Here is a 17,734-nt window from a genome sequence, read left to right on the forward strand (position 1 = left end):
TTTGTTTTACATACTGAACAAACTTGGCATCTTTTATGCCTTTTACGCCCTCTTCATATTTTAGTAGCACTTGTAAGGGTTAGGATGCTTTATAAATAACTACTATCTTCACAAGAAGCAACTCTTAAAAATGTGGGTGTGGCTTTTCACAAGAAGCTACTCTTAGCCCGGAAATGCTAATGAAACGAGGGCCTAAAGTGAGTGACAAAGCAAAGGAGAAATGCAGTCTCGAAAGCGGGGAGGAGGGCGATCATGTCATGTAGGCGGGATTATCGAAGAGATACCATCGGGGGTAGTCGGAATATCAACCATCCGGACATCTGGTCTTACAGCTTGACATGTTCCGAGCAGGGTGAACATGGGGAGGGATCAATAACCGCGAGTCCCTGTTGAGTTGTACACCAGAAGCATAATTAGAGCCGTTGCAGCTCGCGACGGGCGCTGCTGTGAACAAGAACAGTTGCGCGGAGATCGATGATCGTCCTCTCTAAAATTAATGAGGCCTAATGTTGATGTGACAGCTTCGGCACTGATCCCTAGGGAAGAGGCCGGCCTTAACGGTGTGGGCATGCATGTGCAATGCTTGACAATTACGGAGCAGGAACAGGGTATGGCTAAGTCCGATTTTATTTGATCAATTCATATTGCTGACCAATCGAGTTGATATTTTCATTTAAAAAACACACAGTTGAAAGTGAACAAAAACATACAGCCGCTTACTAATCATCAACAGTGAGGAAAGCAGAAATTTACAATAGAAAATGGCCATTTTTAATAGAAAGGGAGACATGGAAGGGGTTCGAGAAGCATGTCACAACTCAAGAAACACGAGCTTAAGATGAAACACAAGCACACAAAGAACAGCGAGCAGGATGAGGAGAGTGGGACGGCCATTTGAAGGAAAGTGAAAGGAGTCATTTGATGTGAAAAGTGCTCAGTTATCTCAATAGGACAGGCCCGAGTGAACGCCATCGCTGCAAGATTCACAAAGACGCACGTGGCACATGTACTGTCAGAACAACAAAAAAAGGTTGACCCACAACAGAGCACTTTCACGTACATTAAGCTGCTTTCGAGGCGCTAACAGACAACCTGTTCTCAGAAGAATTTAGTGGCGTATCAAGTTTACAACAAATGGGAAAAGAAGGGCAAAGTTGAAAGAAGAAACTCAAGCAGAGAACGAGTCGGTAAACTGCTCGGACATACGGTCGACTTTCAAACCTCAAGTACGGGCTCACTTTAAGAACTATAGTGGTATAGACTGTGGGATGTGTTTTCCTTCCTCCAAGGAAACAGTGCACGTCTTTCACTGTACAACACGAAAATGTTATGATTGTATCAAAATATGTATAAACACGGTTAACATGGCATGGTAATATTGTATTTTGTGAATACTAGCACAATGATCAGTGCATGAGCGACCTGCCCAAATCCAAATACGACACTCCATACGGCACACGTATGCGGTGTGCATACTCTATGTTTTGGAGAAAATAATCACATTTCATTCATAGTTGTTAGAGTTAGGGCGATGGAGCACCAAAACAGCAAGGAAACCCCCGAAAAACATGAGCTTTGCACCTTTGTACATTTTCGTGCAAAATGCTACTAAATTCTGGTGAGAACAGCCCGGCGTGGCATTTATATTGGCATACAACTTTTTGAAATGAAAACATGTTCACATTTTCTCATTGCCATTTGAAATCGTTACGCGTCCACAGAAATCAATACCAATAAGTTCGAGTCTCATGTCGGGTCAACACATTATCATCAATTACTGCCTGAAAAAAAAGTGAAACGCACTGAGCGGGTAAGAGGAAGAAAGAATTCTTTCCAATGCACGCAGCACATGTAATGATGATATGTTCATGAGATGAGTTGTCTGACGGAAAAGGAATAAAACGCGTTTTGTGAAAACGGATTGCTTCGTTGACATTTAGGGCGGGGCGAGGGAAGGAGCCATGATCAGAAGTGCCAGGAGCAAAAGCAGTGCATTTGGTGTTTAAGGTCAAAAATGGCAGGAGGAAAAAATAGCCTTAAAGTACATCATTAATAACATTACACGCTTAGAAAAGGATGATTCATTCATGACGAGAGTATAGTCTTTTTTTTCCCCCACGACTGTGACTTCTGATTGCATTTTCCGTTAATTAAATCAAACCAGGCAGGGTCCGATTGCCATGAGAAACCACATTGAAAATAAAACGTACAAAAAAATAAAATAAATTACAAACGCACAACAACAAAAGTCATTGACTTGGGATAGTCTCGGCTCTGGCACATTTTCTCTCGTTTGACTTTTCTCTTCTTTTTCTGCCTGCCTGCTATCTGATCATACGAAACAACAGGTGCTTGAAACCGATCCTTGAGGCACATTTGCACCACCCGAGCCTTGAACGAGTCGTTTCGAGAACAAAGGAAGGTCAGTCTCGTACGATGACATAATACTTCCTATGGAATCAAAATCCGCTTTGAGTACACAAACTGTCACTCTGTCAGCGGAGGAATCAAAGCTTAATGATGAGTGCGTGTTCATCAATAACCTGTTAAAGCAATCTTGCGTATGTACAATCTTGATCCTGGAGTCCAACCATGTTGTCCTCACAGAGACAATAAGCAATATGGTTGAGACCGCTCATTTCCAAGTAGTCATTGTGAGTTTTCCTCCATATTAGTCTGTCAGTAGAGAAACGATTATTCGAAGTAGACGGCATCACAACCTTTGATTCTTGCAACACCATTGTCCGGTAAGTTCCAGCAAGGTTTATTGTGAATAATTTCAATAGGGTCCTTATGCTGTTCTCTGCATAACACCTTACGTAATTCTATTTAATATGTTGAATTAGTATGTTGTTCCCAGCATGATCCAAAGCAGTTCCTTCTAATGGATGGTAGGCAGCTCGCCCAGCCACGCACCAGGTAGCGGGCGTCGACACGTATACTCGTTCTGCAAGGACACAGATGAAAAGATTGGGTTAGAAACATCTATCAGCAGGCCCGTGCCAGTAGATGCCAAAGTGTTCAAGTAATTGCGGTGACTGGCGATGAGACATTATCGTGCAGTCAAAGAAAGGCAAGGCAGGCAGGGTAAGTAAACCATCGAGTATGCAGACATAGAGAGGGAGAGATGACTACTAAATATAATAAAGAAACTATGACAAAACTATCAAGTGAGGTATCATAACATTCTGGCCTGCGCACGCACAGCATGGTCACACCTTCCTCTGTTACTGAGAAGTCATTGTTTATCATACCATCCACAGTCATGGTTTCATGAAACAAAATGATTTATTTTTTCTAAACACTAGTTGGCAGAATCCTGAACAACAATTTGGATTTTTAAGTTAGATGAATGCTTCTGCGTGGAAGCAGCGTAGTTTTTTGGGATGTAACGAAAGCACCCCTTAGATGACATTGTGTTGTTGGATGGATCCTGGCATCTCACTCTCATCCGCGAGACAAACTTTTTTTCACACGGGGGCTGACTCAGCCTGCATATCAACATTTGACTCCGAAAATATCTACTCTTAGTGCATCTGCACTTGGACCTAACCTTTAAAAAAGCCCATTTAGGACGAGGCAGAAGGTAATCCCACCATTCATTCATAAAACAAAGGCTGGAAATCTTTTAGTATCCGCTCTGAATGATCCCATTCCAGCTCTTTGCTTCCACCAGCGGAGATTATTGTCAGTGAAGGGGAGATCTAAGTAGCATTAAGGGCTCTGACGGATGCCCCGAGCTGAACTTTGAGTTGGATTTATCAGAGGGACGATTCTTCATCTTTACCTTACCTGCCTTATAGCAGTTCTGAGTGAAGCAAAAACAGCTGTGCGGTGACGAAACATTACTACACAGATGATTCCATCATTACCATGGTGCACATTGTGATACATATGTGCAAGATGTACAAAGCCAAAGGCATCCGAAAACTGAAATGTTGACTGTGAGACCAAATATATCGAAATGTTTAAATTCAGGGTTTATTTTATTTTTTTGATTGGGGATGGCTTGAATGAGCTGAATATTCTGAAAAGGGACTGGTTTGAATCGGTCAAGAAATGTGGAAGGAGTAAGAATAATGTGATTTTAACTGGGGAATTTTTTTGAGAACATTTTGGGAATGGGAATAGTTTGCAAGATTCCCCCTAATGAGCTGAACATTTTGAAGTTGGTATAGTTTGTGTCTGTCAACAAATATGTAAGGAAGAGGGAATCATGGGAAATATCTTTTTTTTTTTTTCTTATCATTTATTTATTCATTTACCCGGTATTTATAATTTGGGGAATAGGAGTAAATCCCAAGATGCCTTATATCAGATAAACATTTTGAAGGTGGTTTTTTTTTGAAAAATGTGGGAATTTTGAGAGTGGAAGTAAATAGCAGGATTTGCAGGAGTTGTCATGATTTTACGTGGTCAAGGAATGAGCAAGCACAAGGGAATAATGAAGAATTTGTGTTAACATGAACAATATCTGATTCATTTTTATTAAATATGGAATTCTGGGAAAGAAATTGAATTTGTTGAAAAGTGGAAAATAAAGTCCTTAATATTAGAAACCTTTTGAAAGCTGAATGTTTATCATTTGGAGTTAGAATGGCGCTTCCAGCATTCACACAATAAAGCGCAGCTTCAAGGCCTGTATTTCTCAGGTGTGATTTTGTCTTATTCTTTCACACTCACTGTCTTCAAAGCTTGATTCTGGTTATAAAAAATGTCCTGGCACTTTTCTCCTTTCATCCTTCTAGTGGGCTGCAGTGCCATTTCTCCTTCATACATTGTGTGTATTGATGTCAATTTGGAGTACTGTATGTGTATGTTTTGGAGACTAAAGGTCTGGAGAGCTCTTTGCCAAAACTCTTTGCAACCACCCCCAAGCTACCTTTTCACAAGCCGTCATTCAGACTAAGAAAGCCAATATTACTTTATTTGCTCTCTAAATACAGGCAGATTCCAGCTAGTTTCTTCCAATGTTCGATACTTTTCACTCTATTGCATTAGACATAACATGTACATGCTGCTGCCTTTCGTGCAGACGCCACGGGTTCAACTCAGCTAGTGCACTAATGCCCGGTGGTTCCGAGACAAGGATAAAATATGGATAAGGTACATCGGGAAGGGCAGCACTGTGCCAAACAAATCATGCGAGTAACTCGCTGTGGTCAGAAGGGGCAAGAACAATAACATACACAATGTATGGACATATTTCTAAGTTTCTTTGTACTGTACTGTAGGTTAGTTGGGTTGTTACCAACATCTGGCACAAACCTCACCCAACACCCCTCACAAATAAGGTACATTGACATATGTTGTTCAGTATTTATTGTCCCTACTGTACTTAATGACTCCAGCAACGGAAATGAACGTTATCAAAATAAAGATGATGGATGCAAGCGAGGAAGAACATTGCCCACTTAGTGACTGTCTCTGCGTGGTACAATCCATAATAGACATGTCTTGCTTTGCAACTGGTAATGAATCAATTAGTGGTGTAGCAGTTGGCTTCCTATTTGTCTTGTTTTGTTTTCCTACACTGAACATTTACTTTACTTACTTCATTACCACACTTGTATTTATAGAATAAAATTGCTGTGATTGCAGACCCTCAATTGAAGTACAGTACTGTTCTTCGCATAACAAGAGACATAATCGGGGAGGCAGGGACTCACCTGCATGAGTAAAAATTAAACAAAAAAATAATGATAAGGCATATTTGAAATTATTTTCACATTATCATATAAATGATTATTCCAATGTTAGATTCTTTTTGTCTTGGTTTTTGTCATCAATCCACAATTCACAATTTCACCATTAAAACTTCTGAATGTGCAACATTTTCTGCTCTAATACATGGGCGAGGTGGGAAGTGTGACAGTGAGCAGCCGGCCTCACCTTGGATTGCGCAATTCCTCTCACAAAGCAGAAATAGCACAACAACAGCATCAATTGGTAAAATGACTTTGCCGCAACTGAGGAGGCTATTGGTGTCTGCTCTCTCTTCACAGATTTTCCTTAGTCAGGGCAATATATTGAATATTTGTGTGTTACATATTTACGTTTGCCTTTCACATACAACAGCAGGTAAAGTGTGATGTGAGGCAGACGGTATTCTGCCTCCCACCTGTGTCAGGTAGCCTCCTTTGGTGTGGCTGTGGCGGCCCCACTGAAGGGGGCGCACAAGAGCACACGGGTTCCCATTGGTGCCGCTCTTCCTTTGCGCAGATACCTCACTAGCTTGTAGATTCTTTCACTTCATAAAATTCCGTCCCGATCTCCTGTATAACTCACAAACAGTGGGGGAATGAATGCTAAACTCCTCGACAGCAGAGAGGCAACATTTACTGCAGCTTACACTCAGCTACAACAGTGGATGTGGAACGATCATCCTCGCCATTCTGAAATGACTCAAAGACTTTCTGTACCGGCAATAATCTCTATTTAGACGGGGACATTCTAAAGTTCAAAGGAGAAAATGAGGAATTTTTCAGCAAAGTAACAAATTGACATTGAGAGGGAGAGACACAAGGACTTCACCTATAAGTAAGACAAGAAATCTTTTTTAATTTGATCTAAAATGGGGTCAGGCGATGAAATTATCTTTGACATCATCCATTGCCTTTTTCTATAGTCATGATCTTTTCTTTGCATGATTGTTAAAAATGAATATTAAGTATTAATATCGTGGTGGACCTCTTTAGCTTTAGTCAGCCTGCTTCCTTGAATCAAGTGCCCACATCAAAGATGAGGACATGGAAGGCTGCCCGGCATTTTAGACATTTTCGTATCCGTCACGAGAGATTAGCCTGACTTTTGCTATCTTTGCATAAGTAGATGATGTATTTCACTCAACTTTATCACTTAGAGTTTTTGCTTCCAAGCTGGCAAGATCCCAGGAAGAACTCGGCAAGCCGGATTGGCATGAACCCTTTAGTTACGCCAATGCAAGGTGACAGCTGGTTGGCCATTGATACCGCTGATGATCTCAGTAATCGTGTTATCGGGTCATGTCGGGGATATTTTGCCTCGAAGCACAGCAAGGCATTTAAAGACTAATATGATGTCCGAAGACAAGCCAATAGCTGACATGATACATAGATCAAGATTTTGAGTCGCTCTGAGATTCCGCTGACCGCATACTTTATACTTCCCTCTCCACATGTTCATATGACAATGACAGTTTTGGCTTCAGGTTGTTGGAAAAAAGACAAAAGATGCTGGCAGAAATCTTGGTGGTTTCAAATCAGACTGTTTTTTAACCACCGGGATCAGCGCCTTATATACTCAGTGATGACTTGGCTTATGTAGCAACACTTCCAATTCTCGAGCGGCTTGCCAAACGGGAAGCCGCATTATAGCCTGTGTGCTCACTCACATATGAAAGCTTGAGTGGGGCTAGCCTGCGAGTCTAAAACAGTCTCATGCAAATTTGTGTCTTGTTGTGGGCAACATGTAGTCTCGAATGATTTGTTATGACCTATGACGGCCTGAATGATAAATGCTCAAAATAAATTTTAGTCAAAACTACGGTTGAGCGTATAAAAAAGACGAACACTTGATGAACACTGTACTCTGAGATGAGCTTCGTTATGGAATTGCTGTCTTATATCTACATGAAAACCTTCTAAGATGAATAACGCTAAACTCATTCACCAAACATTTTGAAGAACGACACACCCGTAAAATTGGGTTACGTTAGTGAGGGGCATGACTTTGGTCGGAGAGACAATGGGGGAGCTTGCAGAAAACTCCCCCTTTCGCGAAACAGAACGTAATAGAAAAAAAACACTGAAATCCAATAAATAAGAGGTCGACTAGCGTCCTGAAAAGGTCTGTCTTCAAACTCAGTGATTCTAACATAATTAGAATACCTAAACTAAGATTCGATTAAACGTATTCAGTTCAGTAGAAAAACTGAAATTGTTAATTTTGCGATGAATTGTCAGGGTGGCAAATTGCATTTGTGATCTTTGGAGGAATCTCTGCGTAAACGACTAATATCTCAATGCACAACCAATGCAGTGAGAACAAGCTGACGTTTGAGAAAATTGCCAACTTTTTCCCCACCGCACTTCCGTTTTCATTAGATCGGTGAAAATGTCATTTAAAACTAAAACAATACAAATGAAAAAGCATTCACATACATGCTTATTGCCACTCAAACTGGATAAGTCGGTCGCCACTGATGCTGATAAACATCAATTCGATACAACCAACAGACAGACATCATACGGTAGGTAAATGTGTAATCTCAACTACTTTTAGATAAATAGGCATACTAAGCAGGTCTGGAAGCCCAGTGGGCCGATTGGTTCCAGTTAGTTTTTGCAAGTGAGACCAAAGCAGAACAATGTACTCATGCGTGTCCGCTGTCCTATCTTATAATTTGGACAATATCTTATGTGATCACTTGAATAGACACAAAAGGCAAACAGAGTGTGTGTGAAAGCACAGATCTTTAATCTTCAAAAGAGTTTTGTGTTGACAGCTAATTCCTTTTCAAACGTTCTTTTATCTTCGGGCCAAATATCTGATAAGACTGAAATTAATGAGCCAGGGCAAGTGAATTGAGCGTGATATCATTATCATACAAAACTGGAAGTTGTGAATTCCTTTCCAAGCAGAAATGAAAATAAACAAATTGAGGATTATTACCACTGGTCAAAAAATTTGTATCACAACACATAATCGAAAGTCCCAAAGACCAAATATTAACCCTTAGGGCTGAAAGATATAGTGAAATATCGGCCTTAAAATCACTGTAACATCGTTGCTTCCGTTGGTGAGATTTGATCACGATCAATCAACTCAATCACAAAAGAACAAAAATGCTTGGACTGAAAATAAAATATTACACCCACAAAACTATAACAAATTACTTGTGGACAGTGGTAATGATCAATAATATGTTTCACTCCATGTTTCATTGTTCTTAAGTTGTACTATTACTATTGTATCTATTCATCACAATAATAAGAAGAAAAATAATTCAAAATCCATCAAACAGCTCATCAATGTCGTGCTGTGCTTTTTGAAGGATTCTCATCCCTACTTTCAACCACTTCGGCAAAAATATATGCATATGTTTTATACCCAAGCTGTGTGCATGTGCGGTCAAAGTAAATAATGCATGCCAGATGAAGGATGAATGACGCATTTACAATCAGCACATATTGGACGTAAATGATCTATGCATGTGAGTTAGTGAAGACAAGGTTGGGCAATTATTTGAGTGAGACCTTGACGTACTGGAACTAAACTGCCGACCAAAGACTGGCAAGCCACGCTAATTTCCCAAGTAGTACCCAGTTATTTATCTGATCGGTTAACTTCTCACTTGGGAGAAGCAGGAAAATAAACATTGAATCTCATTTGTGATCAGCCATGTGCTCGATCAAAACATGTATTTGCATATTGCATGTGTCACTATTGCGAAACCCAAAACTGAGAACGGCTTTAATCTCATTGCAAAAAAAGCTCCAGCACGAACCTTATTTTTGCCGAAGAAAGCCAATCCTTTCACACAGAAAACCTGAGAAGCTAGTATTAGCACTTGATGGATGGTACACAGTAACTTGCACTCTCTCTGGAGTGTTCGCTGTCAGACACACAAGCACTCAATCCTCTGATTAAGAAAGGGGCGAGATGCATTAACATACTATTATAAATTGATAAACAAGGCCACAATGGCATAACATGATTTGGAGTCAATGAAATTGTCCTTTTGACAACAATGTTTGTTCTAAAGGAAAGAAATGATAATGGCACTCTCACTAATTACGTGGCTTCAAATTGCTTTTCCAGTTTTTAGTTGCAAATGTGGCAGAACATGAACGACTATTTTGGGGTGCGGGCGGCAGGCGAATGCGCCAAAACCAATTCGTCGAGGGGGGGGAGGGGGTTGGATGCGTGCCAATCTTCGGTTCGGGAGTCTCCCGAAATTCCCGATGGCTACCACGCCGCTGCACGCAGCTATCAATTAATTGGCCTACAGACATTGAAAATAAAACACCCGTAGCTATCCGCAGTGGAGCGGCCATTCTACATGCATAAAAAATCAACTGCATAAATACTATCATATGCATTCTATAAAAAAATATAGGCAGATGTGGACATAAGGGTATATTCATATATAGTACAAACAGTACAGTATGTAGTAGTAATGCACTGTGTATGTATGTTGCATGACATTTTGGGGACTAGAGTAGTTATAATGTGTAGAATTAAACAGAATATATATATATATATACATACATATATATATACATACATACATATATATATATATACATATATATATATATATATAAGAAATTGAACAGTGAGCAATGTTTTGTGTGTACACAGCTCCACGATCCCCCAGAGGACATCAAACCCGACGGGCTTTGGATGAGAGCAAAGCCAGCACGTCTGTAGGGAAGCGTCGTAGTGTGTGCACTTATTTACCGAATGTGGATGAGTATGCACATGTTTTATCTGCACTTTGCAGTTGTGATTTATGGTGGTTGTGATTTATCCCGGTGATGGATGAGCGCATTAAGAGCTACAGCTATGCCAAGCCGCTCTAAGTCTCTGTCACTGCATATTGTGTGCTAGCATATAAAACAACTCAATGCAATCTTAAATTATCCCCGCAAGTTAAAACAAAGATGAAATACAGTGGTAGCTCTAAAGTCAATCACAATCCATTCCAGGATGCTGGTTGAGCTCCCAATCTTTTGGAGGTTTTTTTCCCCCCATTCATGATAAAGGAGGCACAAGTCTGTTTCATCAAGAAATATTGATTTATTCTAATGGGACATGTTAACATTCTTTCAAAGAAGCAAGTTGCTGTTAGTATTGTAAAAAACAACACTTTCTCTTGCTTTCACTTTGGTAAACATTACGACTCCAGCAAGCAGCTGGTAATGATTTGGGCTGCAATAATGAGGAAGGGGTATCAAAATCAGAAAATATGTGGCGAAACAATACCATTTCAAACCAGTCATCGAGCATTCTGCAGAATAAAAATCCTGCAAGGCAATACATTGCAAAAGATACCATTTCAAATTGTAGTTGCTATGGTTATAAAGAGAGCAAAAAATCATGGTGTGGTCAACGTATTATTGACGCTAATACATGGTGATGACCAAAATATGTCAGAAGAGGAACAAAAACAGGATATCTTGGAGCAATTGATTTAGTCCACATCCAACTTTGATTCCTGACCAAAGCGGGTGGAGGGCACAAATACAAAAGCGCCCGAGATTTGAAATTATTCAGTGAGATGTTAAATGAACTATGATAAAACGCCTTATCTTGGATGGAATGATAACAAATCTCAGCATCTCTTATCTGGAACTGCACCAAAATTAATCGTTTGTGGGTTTTTTTGGGGGGTTTTTGGCTCATGACCCAACCCGACAATACATTTCCCCTGGGAATAATTTTTGTCCTAATTCTGCTGAGAAAAACAAAAGTTTAAGCACTCATTTGGTTAAAAATGAACCTTTGCTTATTCTTATTGTGAACATAATTCCAATATGAAGGTTCACTGATTATCCGCTCTCACATCGTTACTATTATGACCAGAATACAAAATACTGTTTCTTCATTGAAAACGGCATATTAACAAGATCTCCGCCACTGCGATATGTGTCGGACAAGATTCCTTCATATCCAAACAAATGCAAATTTCTCTGCCTCCCAGTCTCCATGCACACACGATATGACTATAACGACAACGTGAGAGCTTTTCCCATCGCTCGCATCTCAATTGTGCGAATGCCCTCGAGTGACGTGAGCCCTGGCCGGATTCTCGCTTGCTTCTCCTATACTGCTGTCTTTGTATTATGCAGCAGCTGTATGCGCATGTTTGTGGGTTGAGATTCCTATTGACGCACAGTATTCGTTGCTTGAGCTTCGGTTCGGAAGAAATGATCTTTCTTCAAGCCCTTTACATGACCAAGAACCACATTTGGTCATTTAAGCAATGGGGACCCGCCAGATCAATCAGATGACATCTTTTTTTTTTTCATTCAAATATACATTTTGTGATTCACACAGAGGAGCGATGCAATAGCATCGCTAATATGTATAATAAGGTGAGGTGTGTCTTTTTGACTTTCTATTCCCCTTTCCGTTGGTTTATATTTATGGAATAGCCTCCACAAACGATTGCCAGAACAATGTGGAAACGCAACTGTGCGGATGCTTATTATAGAGCTGACAAAACCGAGGTGAACACAGGCGGCAGCTCCACGCCTGCTCATAGATTTGTGTGCTCACCAATAAAACACAAATACGATTTAGGTGAGATGACAGCGCCTCCATTTATTTTGAAGGTGTCTGATGTTAAATACTGGCAGATGGTCCGAGAGGACAGGCATTATGAAAACATAAATATGCCAAGTAAATGAATCCTCTCTGATGTGTGGAAATGATAAAGGGTGAGCAGAAGCACTTTGCAGCAAGTCAGCTCTCATGGGCAATTGGAAATAGATTTTCTGAGGCGATATTAACAGTAATTGTACAGTATCTTCAGAAGTGCGGTTTGATGCAACAGTGTGGAGTAGGTACACATCTAAGACCATGCTAAAAGAAACAAAAAAAAAACATAGATGACCGAAGATTGCGCTGTTCGGACATTGGCTGGTTTGTTTTGATTTTGCTCTTGCTGCTGCTGAAAGCACAACCAAACCATGCTGGTCCATGCAGTTTTTCCTCCTAGCAGGAAAGCTACAAATACAAATAAAACAGATAGAAAACACAGAATATGTTTGTTCTAATCAACATTTCCCATCCATCATTCCATTGTCTATAGTGCTGAACCTGTTGAGGATGTTGAGGACCTGGAGCCTATCCCAGCTGGCTTTGGGTGAAAGGCAGACTGCAGTCCACCCTGCTCAGCAGACAGCTACAGAACACACAGAGAGACTGACAACCTTTCACACTCACATTCACGCAGCCACTGAGTGCGAACTGAAATGCAAATCAAGCTAGTGAACCACTACACGGTCAGTGAGTTTTTACCAACAACACATTATTCCAAATGGTTAAACGGATGGTATCGGTTGACATAAGTCGCATTTTCTTCTGACATCTTACTGCCGTGCAAGTAGAGGCCTTTGTGGGCGTGGCTACAATGAGATACAGTCATGCTGGAACAGAAAAGGTGCGTCTGCAAATTAACCCGACACACACACATTCCCCTGTCTCCTTCCTGCTGTGGGATTTCAACCAGACAATTTGTTTGCTGACATGTCATCTGGTTGCTTTGCTTTTAGGATTTCATCTCCAACTGCAAGTCAAGCGAGCAAGCCCTGGAGAAGTTGCTCGGACAATTTCAGACAGAGCAGAGCACATAGAGACAACCGTTCGTACTCATATCTAGTGCTACGGACAATCGTGAGGCTTGGATGAACAGGCAAACTTTTTCAGAGAGGATGTTCAACCAGAGATTTGAATTTGGATCTCCCCTTTGGATTGACCCTGTTGCCGAAATGGAAGTAATTAACCTCGAATGCGATCAACGGTGTTACTCTATAAAACTCTACGCATGTTAGTCATTAGATGGTGACTCACTTCCGCTGTGATGTAAGTGGACTCACATGTAAGCAAATATGACGGCAGTGTCAAAATACTGAGTGTTCCAGTGTCATGATAGTGAAAGATGATTGCCAGTAGCCATGTGGGTGACTGAGCAAATGTGGCTCTATTAAATGATGTTTAGCATGCTTATAGGTCTGATTTTTCCTTTTTTTTTTTTTTTTTTTTTTGGTTCATTTGTTTGGATAGGACTCTCTGACTGTTTTAAGTGAACCCCCCATTATTCGCAGTTCAGCATTGGTGTTTATTCATTTGTCCATTTGCTGAAAAACTCACCTATTTGCTGCTATTGTGCTGAGGCCAAAGCATCATGTGCATTGCTTTGGTGCCATGTTGTGGCATCTTGGGACCAAGGAACCATGTCGGAATGAGTTTCAACCCTGTGCCCGGTGCTTATCCCCTGTGGATAGTGGGGGGAACACTGCACTCAACAGTTTTTCAAAATACAATGTAGCTGATTTTCGTTTGTACTTGTGTGAAAGTTAGTTTGAACAAAACGTAGGTTGTGATGTGTGTTTTATTGGTTTTATGCATTATTTACATTCGTACTGTACTTGTGACATGAGATTCACGTCATATTATTTCAAACATTGCATGTACAGTAAATAAATGTTTTGTTATGGTGGTTTTGTTGACAGTTTGGACTCTGGAATTCCATCTATCTATCTATACTTAGGCTTACTATACGCTTGTCCTCGAGAGGTAGGTTACACCCTGAAATGGTTGCCAGCCAATTGCGGAATTATTTTGTCAGCATTTGTCGGAACAGCAAGTTCTGCAAAAATGAGTGAAAAATCAAACATTTGGAAATGTGCATGTCAAAGGTTTAGGGAAGGTCAAATGAAGTTGACCTGCAAAGGTTATAGTCTATTTTAGGTTCATCCCAAAATGTGGTTCTGTTCAGTTAGCTTCCATAGTGGCCTCCCCACCATCAGATCAGTGCTCACATACGCAGATTACCGTGCAGGAGGTTTGGATTAAATGATACCTCGTGATTATTCTTAAGAATAATTTCTAGAAGGCTTAGTGAAGAGGCACAGGCCGTCATCAATAGTTCTCCTGTGCTGGGTCACAGCCCCGCAGGGTCCGACATCCTATCCAAGCTTAGCCGACATACAAAATAAACACACAATGTTCACATTGACACCCTTACGCACATGATTTGGAGTTGGGTTCATTAGTATTATAATCACTCACATACAGTAGCTGTAGCCGGTGTGGACTCCATTTCCCATTAATAGTCCAGTCACAGTCACCCTGTGTGACAGTCTAATCCGAAATGTAGTGACTACTCACTGTTCAATTTTCACCAATTTTAATCCCTAATTGATATGAAACACATTTCTGCTTGCAAATTATTCTCTTCAAAGGATTCAGCATTTCACCACTCACGCTATGTGCATGAATGCTTTGGCTTCCACAACCTGATTTTTGACTGCTGAGCCCGCTGGTGTGATGGAAATTAAGCAGTGAGAGTTACAATGCAACGAACCGTTACTGTGTTACCACAACATTTGTCATCGTATTTTTCCAGAGCTTTATGAATGACATGTAAATGCCGTGAGAAGACAAAGCGTGCCGATGATGTGAAAAGCAGCAGGAGCAGGCAGAGAGCAAATCCTAAGTTATTCCGTTTCACCCCCCGCCCTCGTATCTGAAAACGTGCTGACCTTTTCACAAAAAAGGCTGCTTTGAGTAATCAATCAAATTGACCGGATTGCTGTTCCACTCTGATCCATCGTTTTCAACTTTTGAGCCCCACTGAATGAACAATAACAATGTACAATATCATACAGCATAATTAAATAAATTAAATTTCTCTTTTCATACACTCAGGTGACACAAGTTTTCTCAGTGTCCTCACAGCGCGAACATTTGTGTGTGTCCATTGTCACATGTCATTAGCTATGTGACAAACCTTTCTAACACTGGTCAGCACATTCCTCTTCAGATTGCCTTGCCTTGATAGTTTGGAGATGTCATTGCACCTTGCACAGATTCAAGATCCCTGTGTCCCTGAGCTAGACTTCTATCCTCTCAAGGGGTCCGCAAACCAAACAATTTTTATCATATTATTATTACTTTTTTTTTCACCTCCAAACCAAAAAAAAATCCTCAGAAAACAATAATAGACATTTATTATACGTTCTCTATGGAGAATGGGGGAGATTTGGGAAAAAAATTCCTGGAAAAATCAGAAGGTACCCGGGGATCCAATCATATTTCAGGGGGGGGTCAGTGCCCCCGCTGCATCCCCTCTAGCTCTGCCAGTGCCTATTGTTCAAGTTACTGAAACAATAAAAAAATACGTTTGCAATGTCTCACCATGAATAATTTGACACCTGTGCTTTAAAATGGGCACCAACAATTAAGCCCGTGTGTGAAAATTCAGTCCACATCTTGAGTCAACCGAGGTTTCAATCTCCAATTTTCTGGCCCAGAATACACTCATGAATAATGAGCCTTTGTCTTGACATTTTTATGTATTGCTTCATTAATTCCTCAAGCCACTATTTAAACACGTCTTTCTCATGGGATGGCCAGTAGGGAAGCTTTGCAGGTTCATCGTGTCTTTGCACACCAGTGAAGAAAACAATTACGTGGTTGAACTATGACTTATTGATTTAATAAAACAACATGTTGACACAAAGCCCAATAGCTGCAGGAGGCCTCATACCACTAGAATGGTACTTGACACTTGCCCAAGGGTACAGTGGCGCAAGTCAGCCTCTAATGAAAGTGCCATGTTAAACCTTGGATGAATAACAAGCGTAAAAAGGCATTTAGCTGGAGGAAAATTCCAACGTACCCTTAAAGTTCAACTTTAAATAGCGACACTAATCAACTGCGCTAATGTGATCGTATAATTATTGAGTCTGCGTGATACCAGTTAAGGGAAATTAATAAAAGAAAATGCTGCAATGCTGCCACTTCCTTGACTTCCTGACATGTCAGTTATTTTGTTGCGGATTTTTTATCTCCTATCCTCCGACCTTTTAAAGATATTCCGTAAATAGCACCCAGCACTGCACGGTGCTGATGTCTTAGTCTTTTCAATCCGACTGTTGTTGATTTCATGCAGGCACTTTAGTCTGTTCTCCTTTCAAATCAGTTGGCCTTCTTTCTTTCAGTGGGCAACACAACTATAAAGCAAGTGCGGAATGCAGGTTCCAACAAGGGAAGAATTGAAATTGCAAAACAATATCGAGAGAAACCTTTGGCCCTGCGGGAATATTGTTACACTTCATTTACTGTAGATCCATTTTCTATACCGCTTATCCTCATTAGGTCACGGGTGAGCTGAAGCCGTTCCCGGCTGACTTTGAGCGAGGTGGGAAGTAAACCCTGGAATGATCGCCAGCCGATCGCAGGGCACATACAGGAAAGCATTCACACTCACATTGACACTATGCAATATAGTAAAATATTTCATAATTATGAATTCCGCAGCAAGTGGATTTTTTTCTGAAACGTCATAACTTTGAATGACCACGCCCTTAGGCACCGACATGTCATATTCATTCGACAGCAGGTGGCAAAATGACCGCCCCCTGAGATGGATCAAAGCGGGTGAATTTTTCTACTTAAGTCATTCAATATTGCAGTTGTGCAATACAACTGCAATATTAATCAGAATGTTGTGTTTAGACTATTGGGGACAAATAGAACATGCAACATTATTGGTATTGGTAAAGAACATTTTGGACTTGACTTCCCTCTTTAAAGGGTAAAGGGGGGGGAGGGATTTGAACCTGTCCCTTCTGGTGTTCATGTTTAGCAATACGATTTACACCAGGAGTGCCCAACTAGTCTTTGGGGTCGACCGGTAGACCGCGGCCTGATCCCAAGTTCAATGCGTGGGAGACATGGGGAAAAGAAAAAAGGGTGGGAAAAAATTGTGTGTATATGCCTACTTGTTATTATCATTATTATTATTGTTATCGTTAATATTATCATTATTATTATATGTTTACTGTTAGTGTAGTGTATACTACAGCCTACGCAACTATCATTCTCACGTCCACAAAGTGTATACCTGCATATACCGGTATATACAACTTCCTGCGTCACAGGAAGTTGTTAGCAGTTGCTTTTAGCTAGCGATCAGATACGTTACGATATGTTAATTTTGTGTTTATTATCATTCAAA

The 17,734-nt window shown here is 40.6% G+C and overlaps 1 protein-coding gene across 2 annotated transcripts in view; it reads right to left on the reverse strand.

Annotated features, from left to right (window-relative positions):
• Nucleotides 1-609: 609 nt before the first annotated feature.
• LOC147135807 (leucine-rich repeat transmembrane neuronal protein 4-like) overlaps nt 610-17,734 on the reverse strand; it is a 34,165-nt gene continuing 17,040 nt past the window's right edge. For both annotated transcript variants that reach the window (XR_015089841.1, XM_086053421.1), the window contains exon 3: nt 610-2,947. Coding sequence is in view for 1 of the 2 variants with exons in the window: in XM_086053421.1 (XP_085909547.1) it covers nt 2,882-2,947 (66 nt within the window). In the remaining variant the exon portion in view is untranslated. The remainder of the gene's footprint in view (nt 2,948-17,734) is intronic.

This window comes from Filicampus tigris, chromosome 15 (assembly GCF_054856515.1).
Source record: "Filicampus tigris isolate MCC_2025a chromosome 15, RoL_Ftig_1.0, whole genome shotgun sequence".
In the NCBI taxonomy this organism is placed as follows: Eukaryota; Metazoa; Chordata; class Actinopteri; order Syngnathiformes; family Syngnathidae; genus Filicampus; species Filicampus tigris.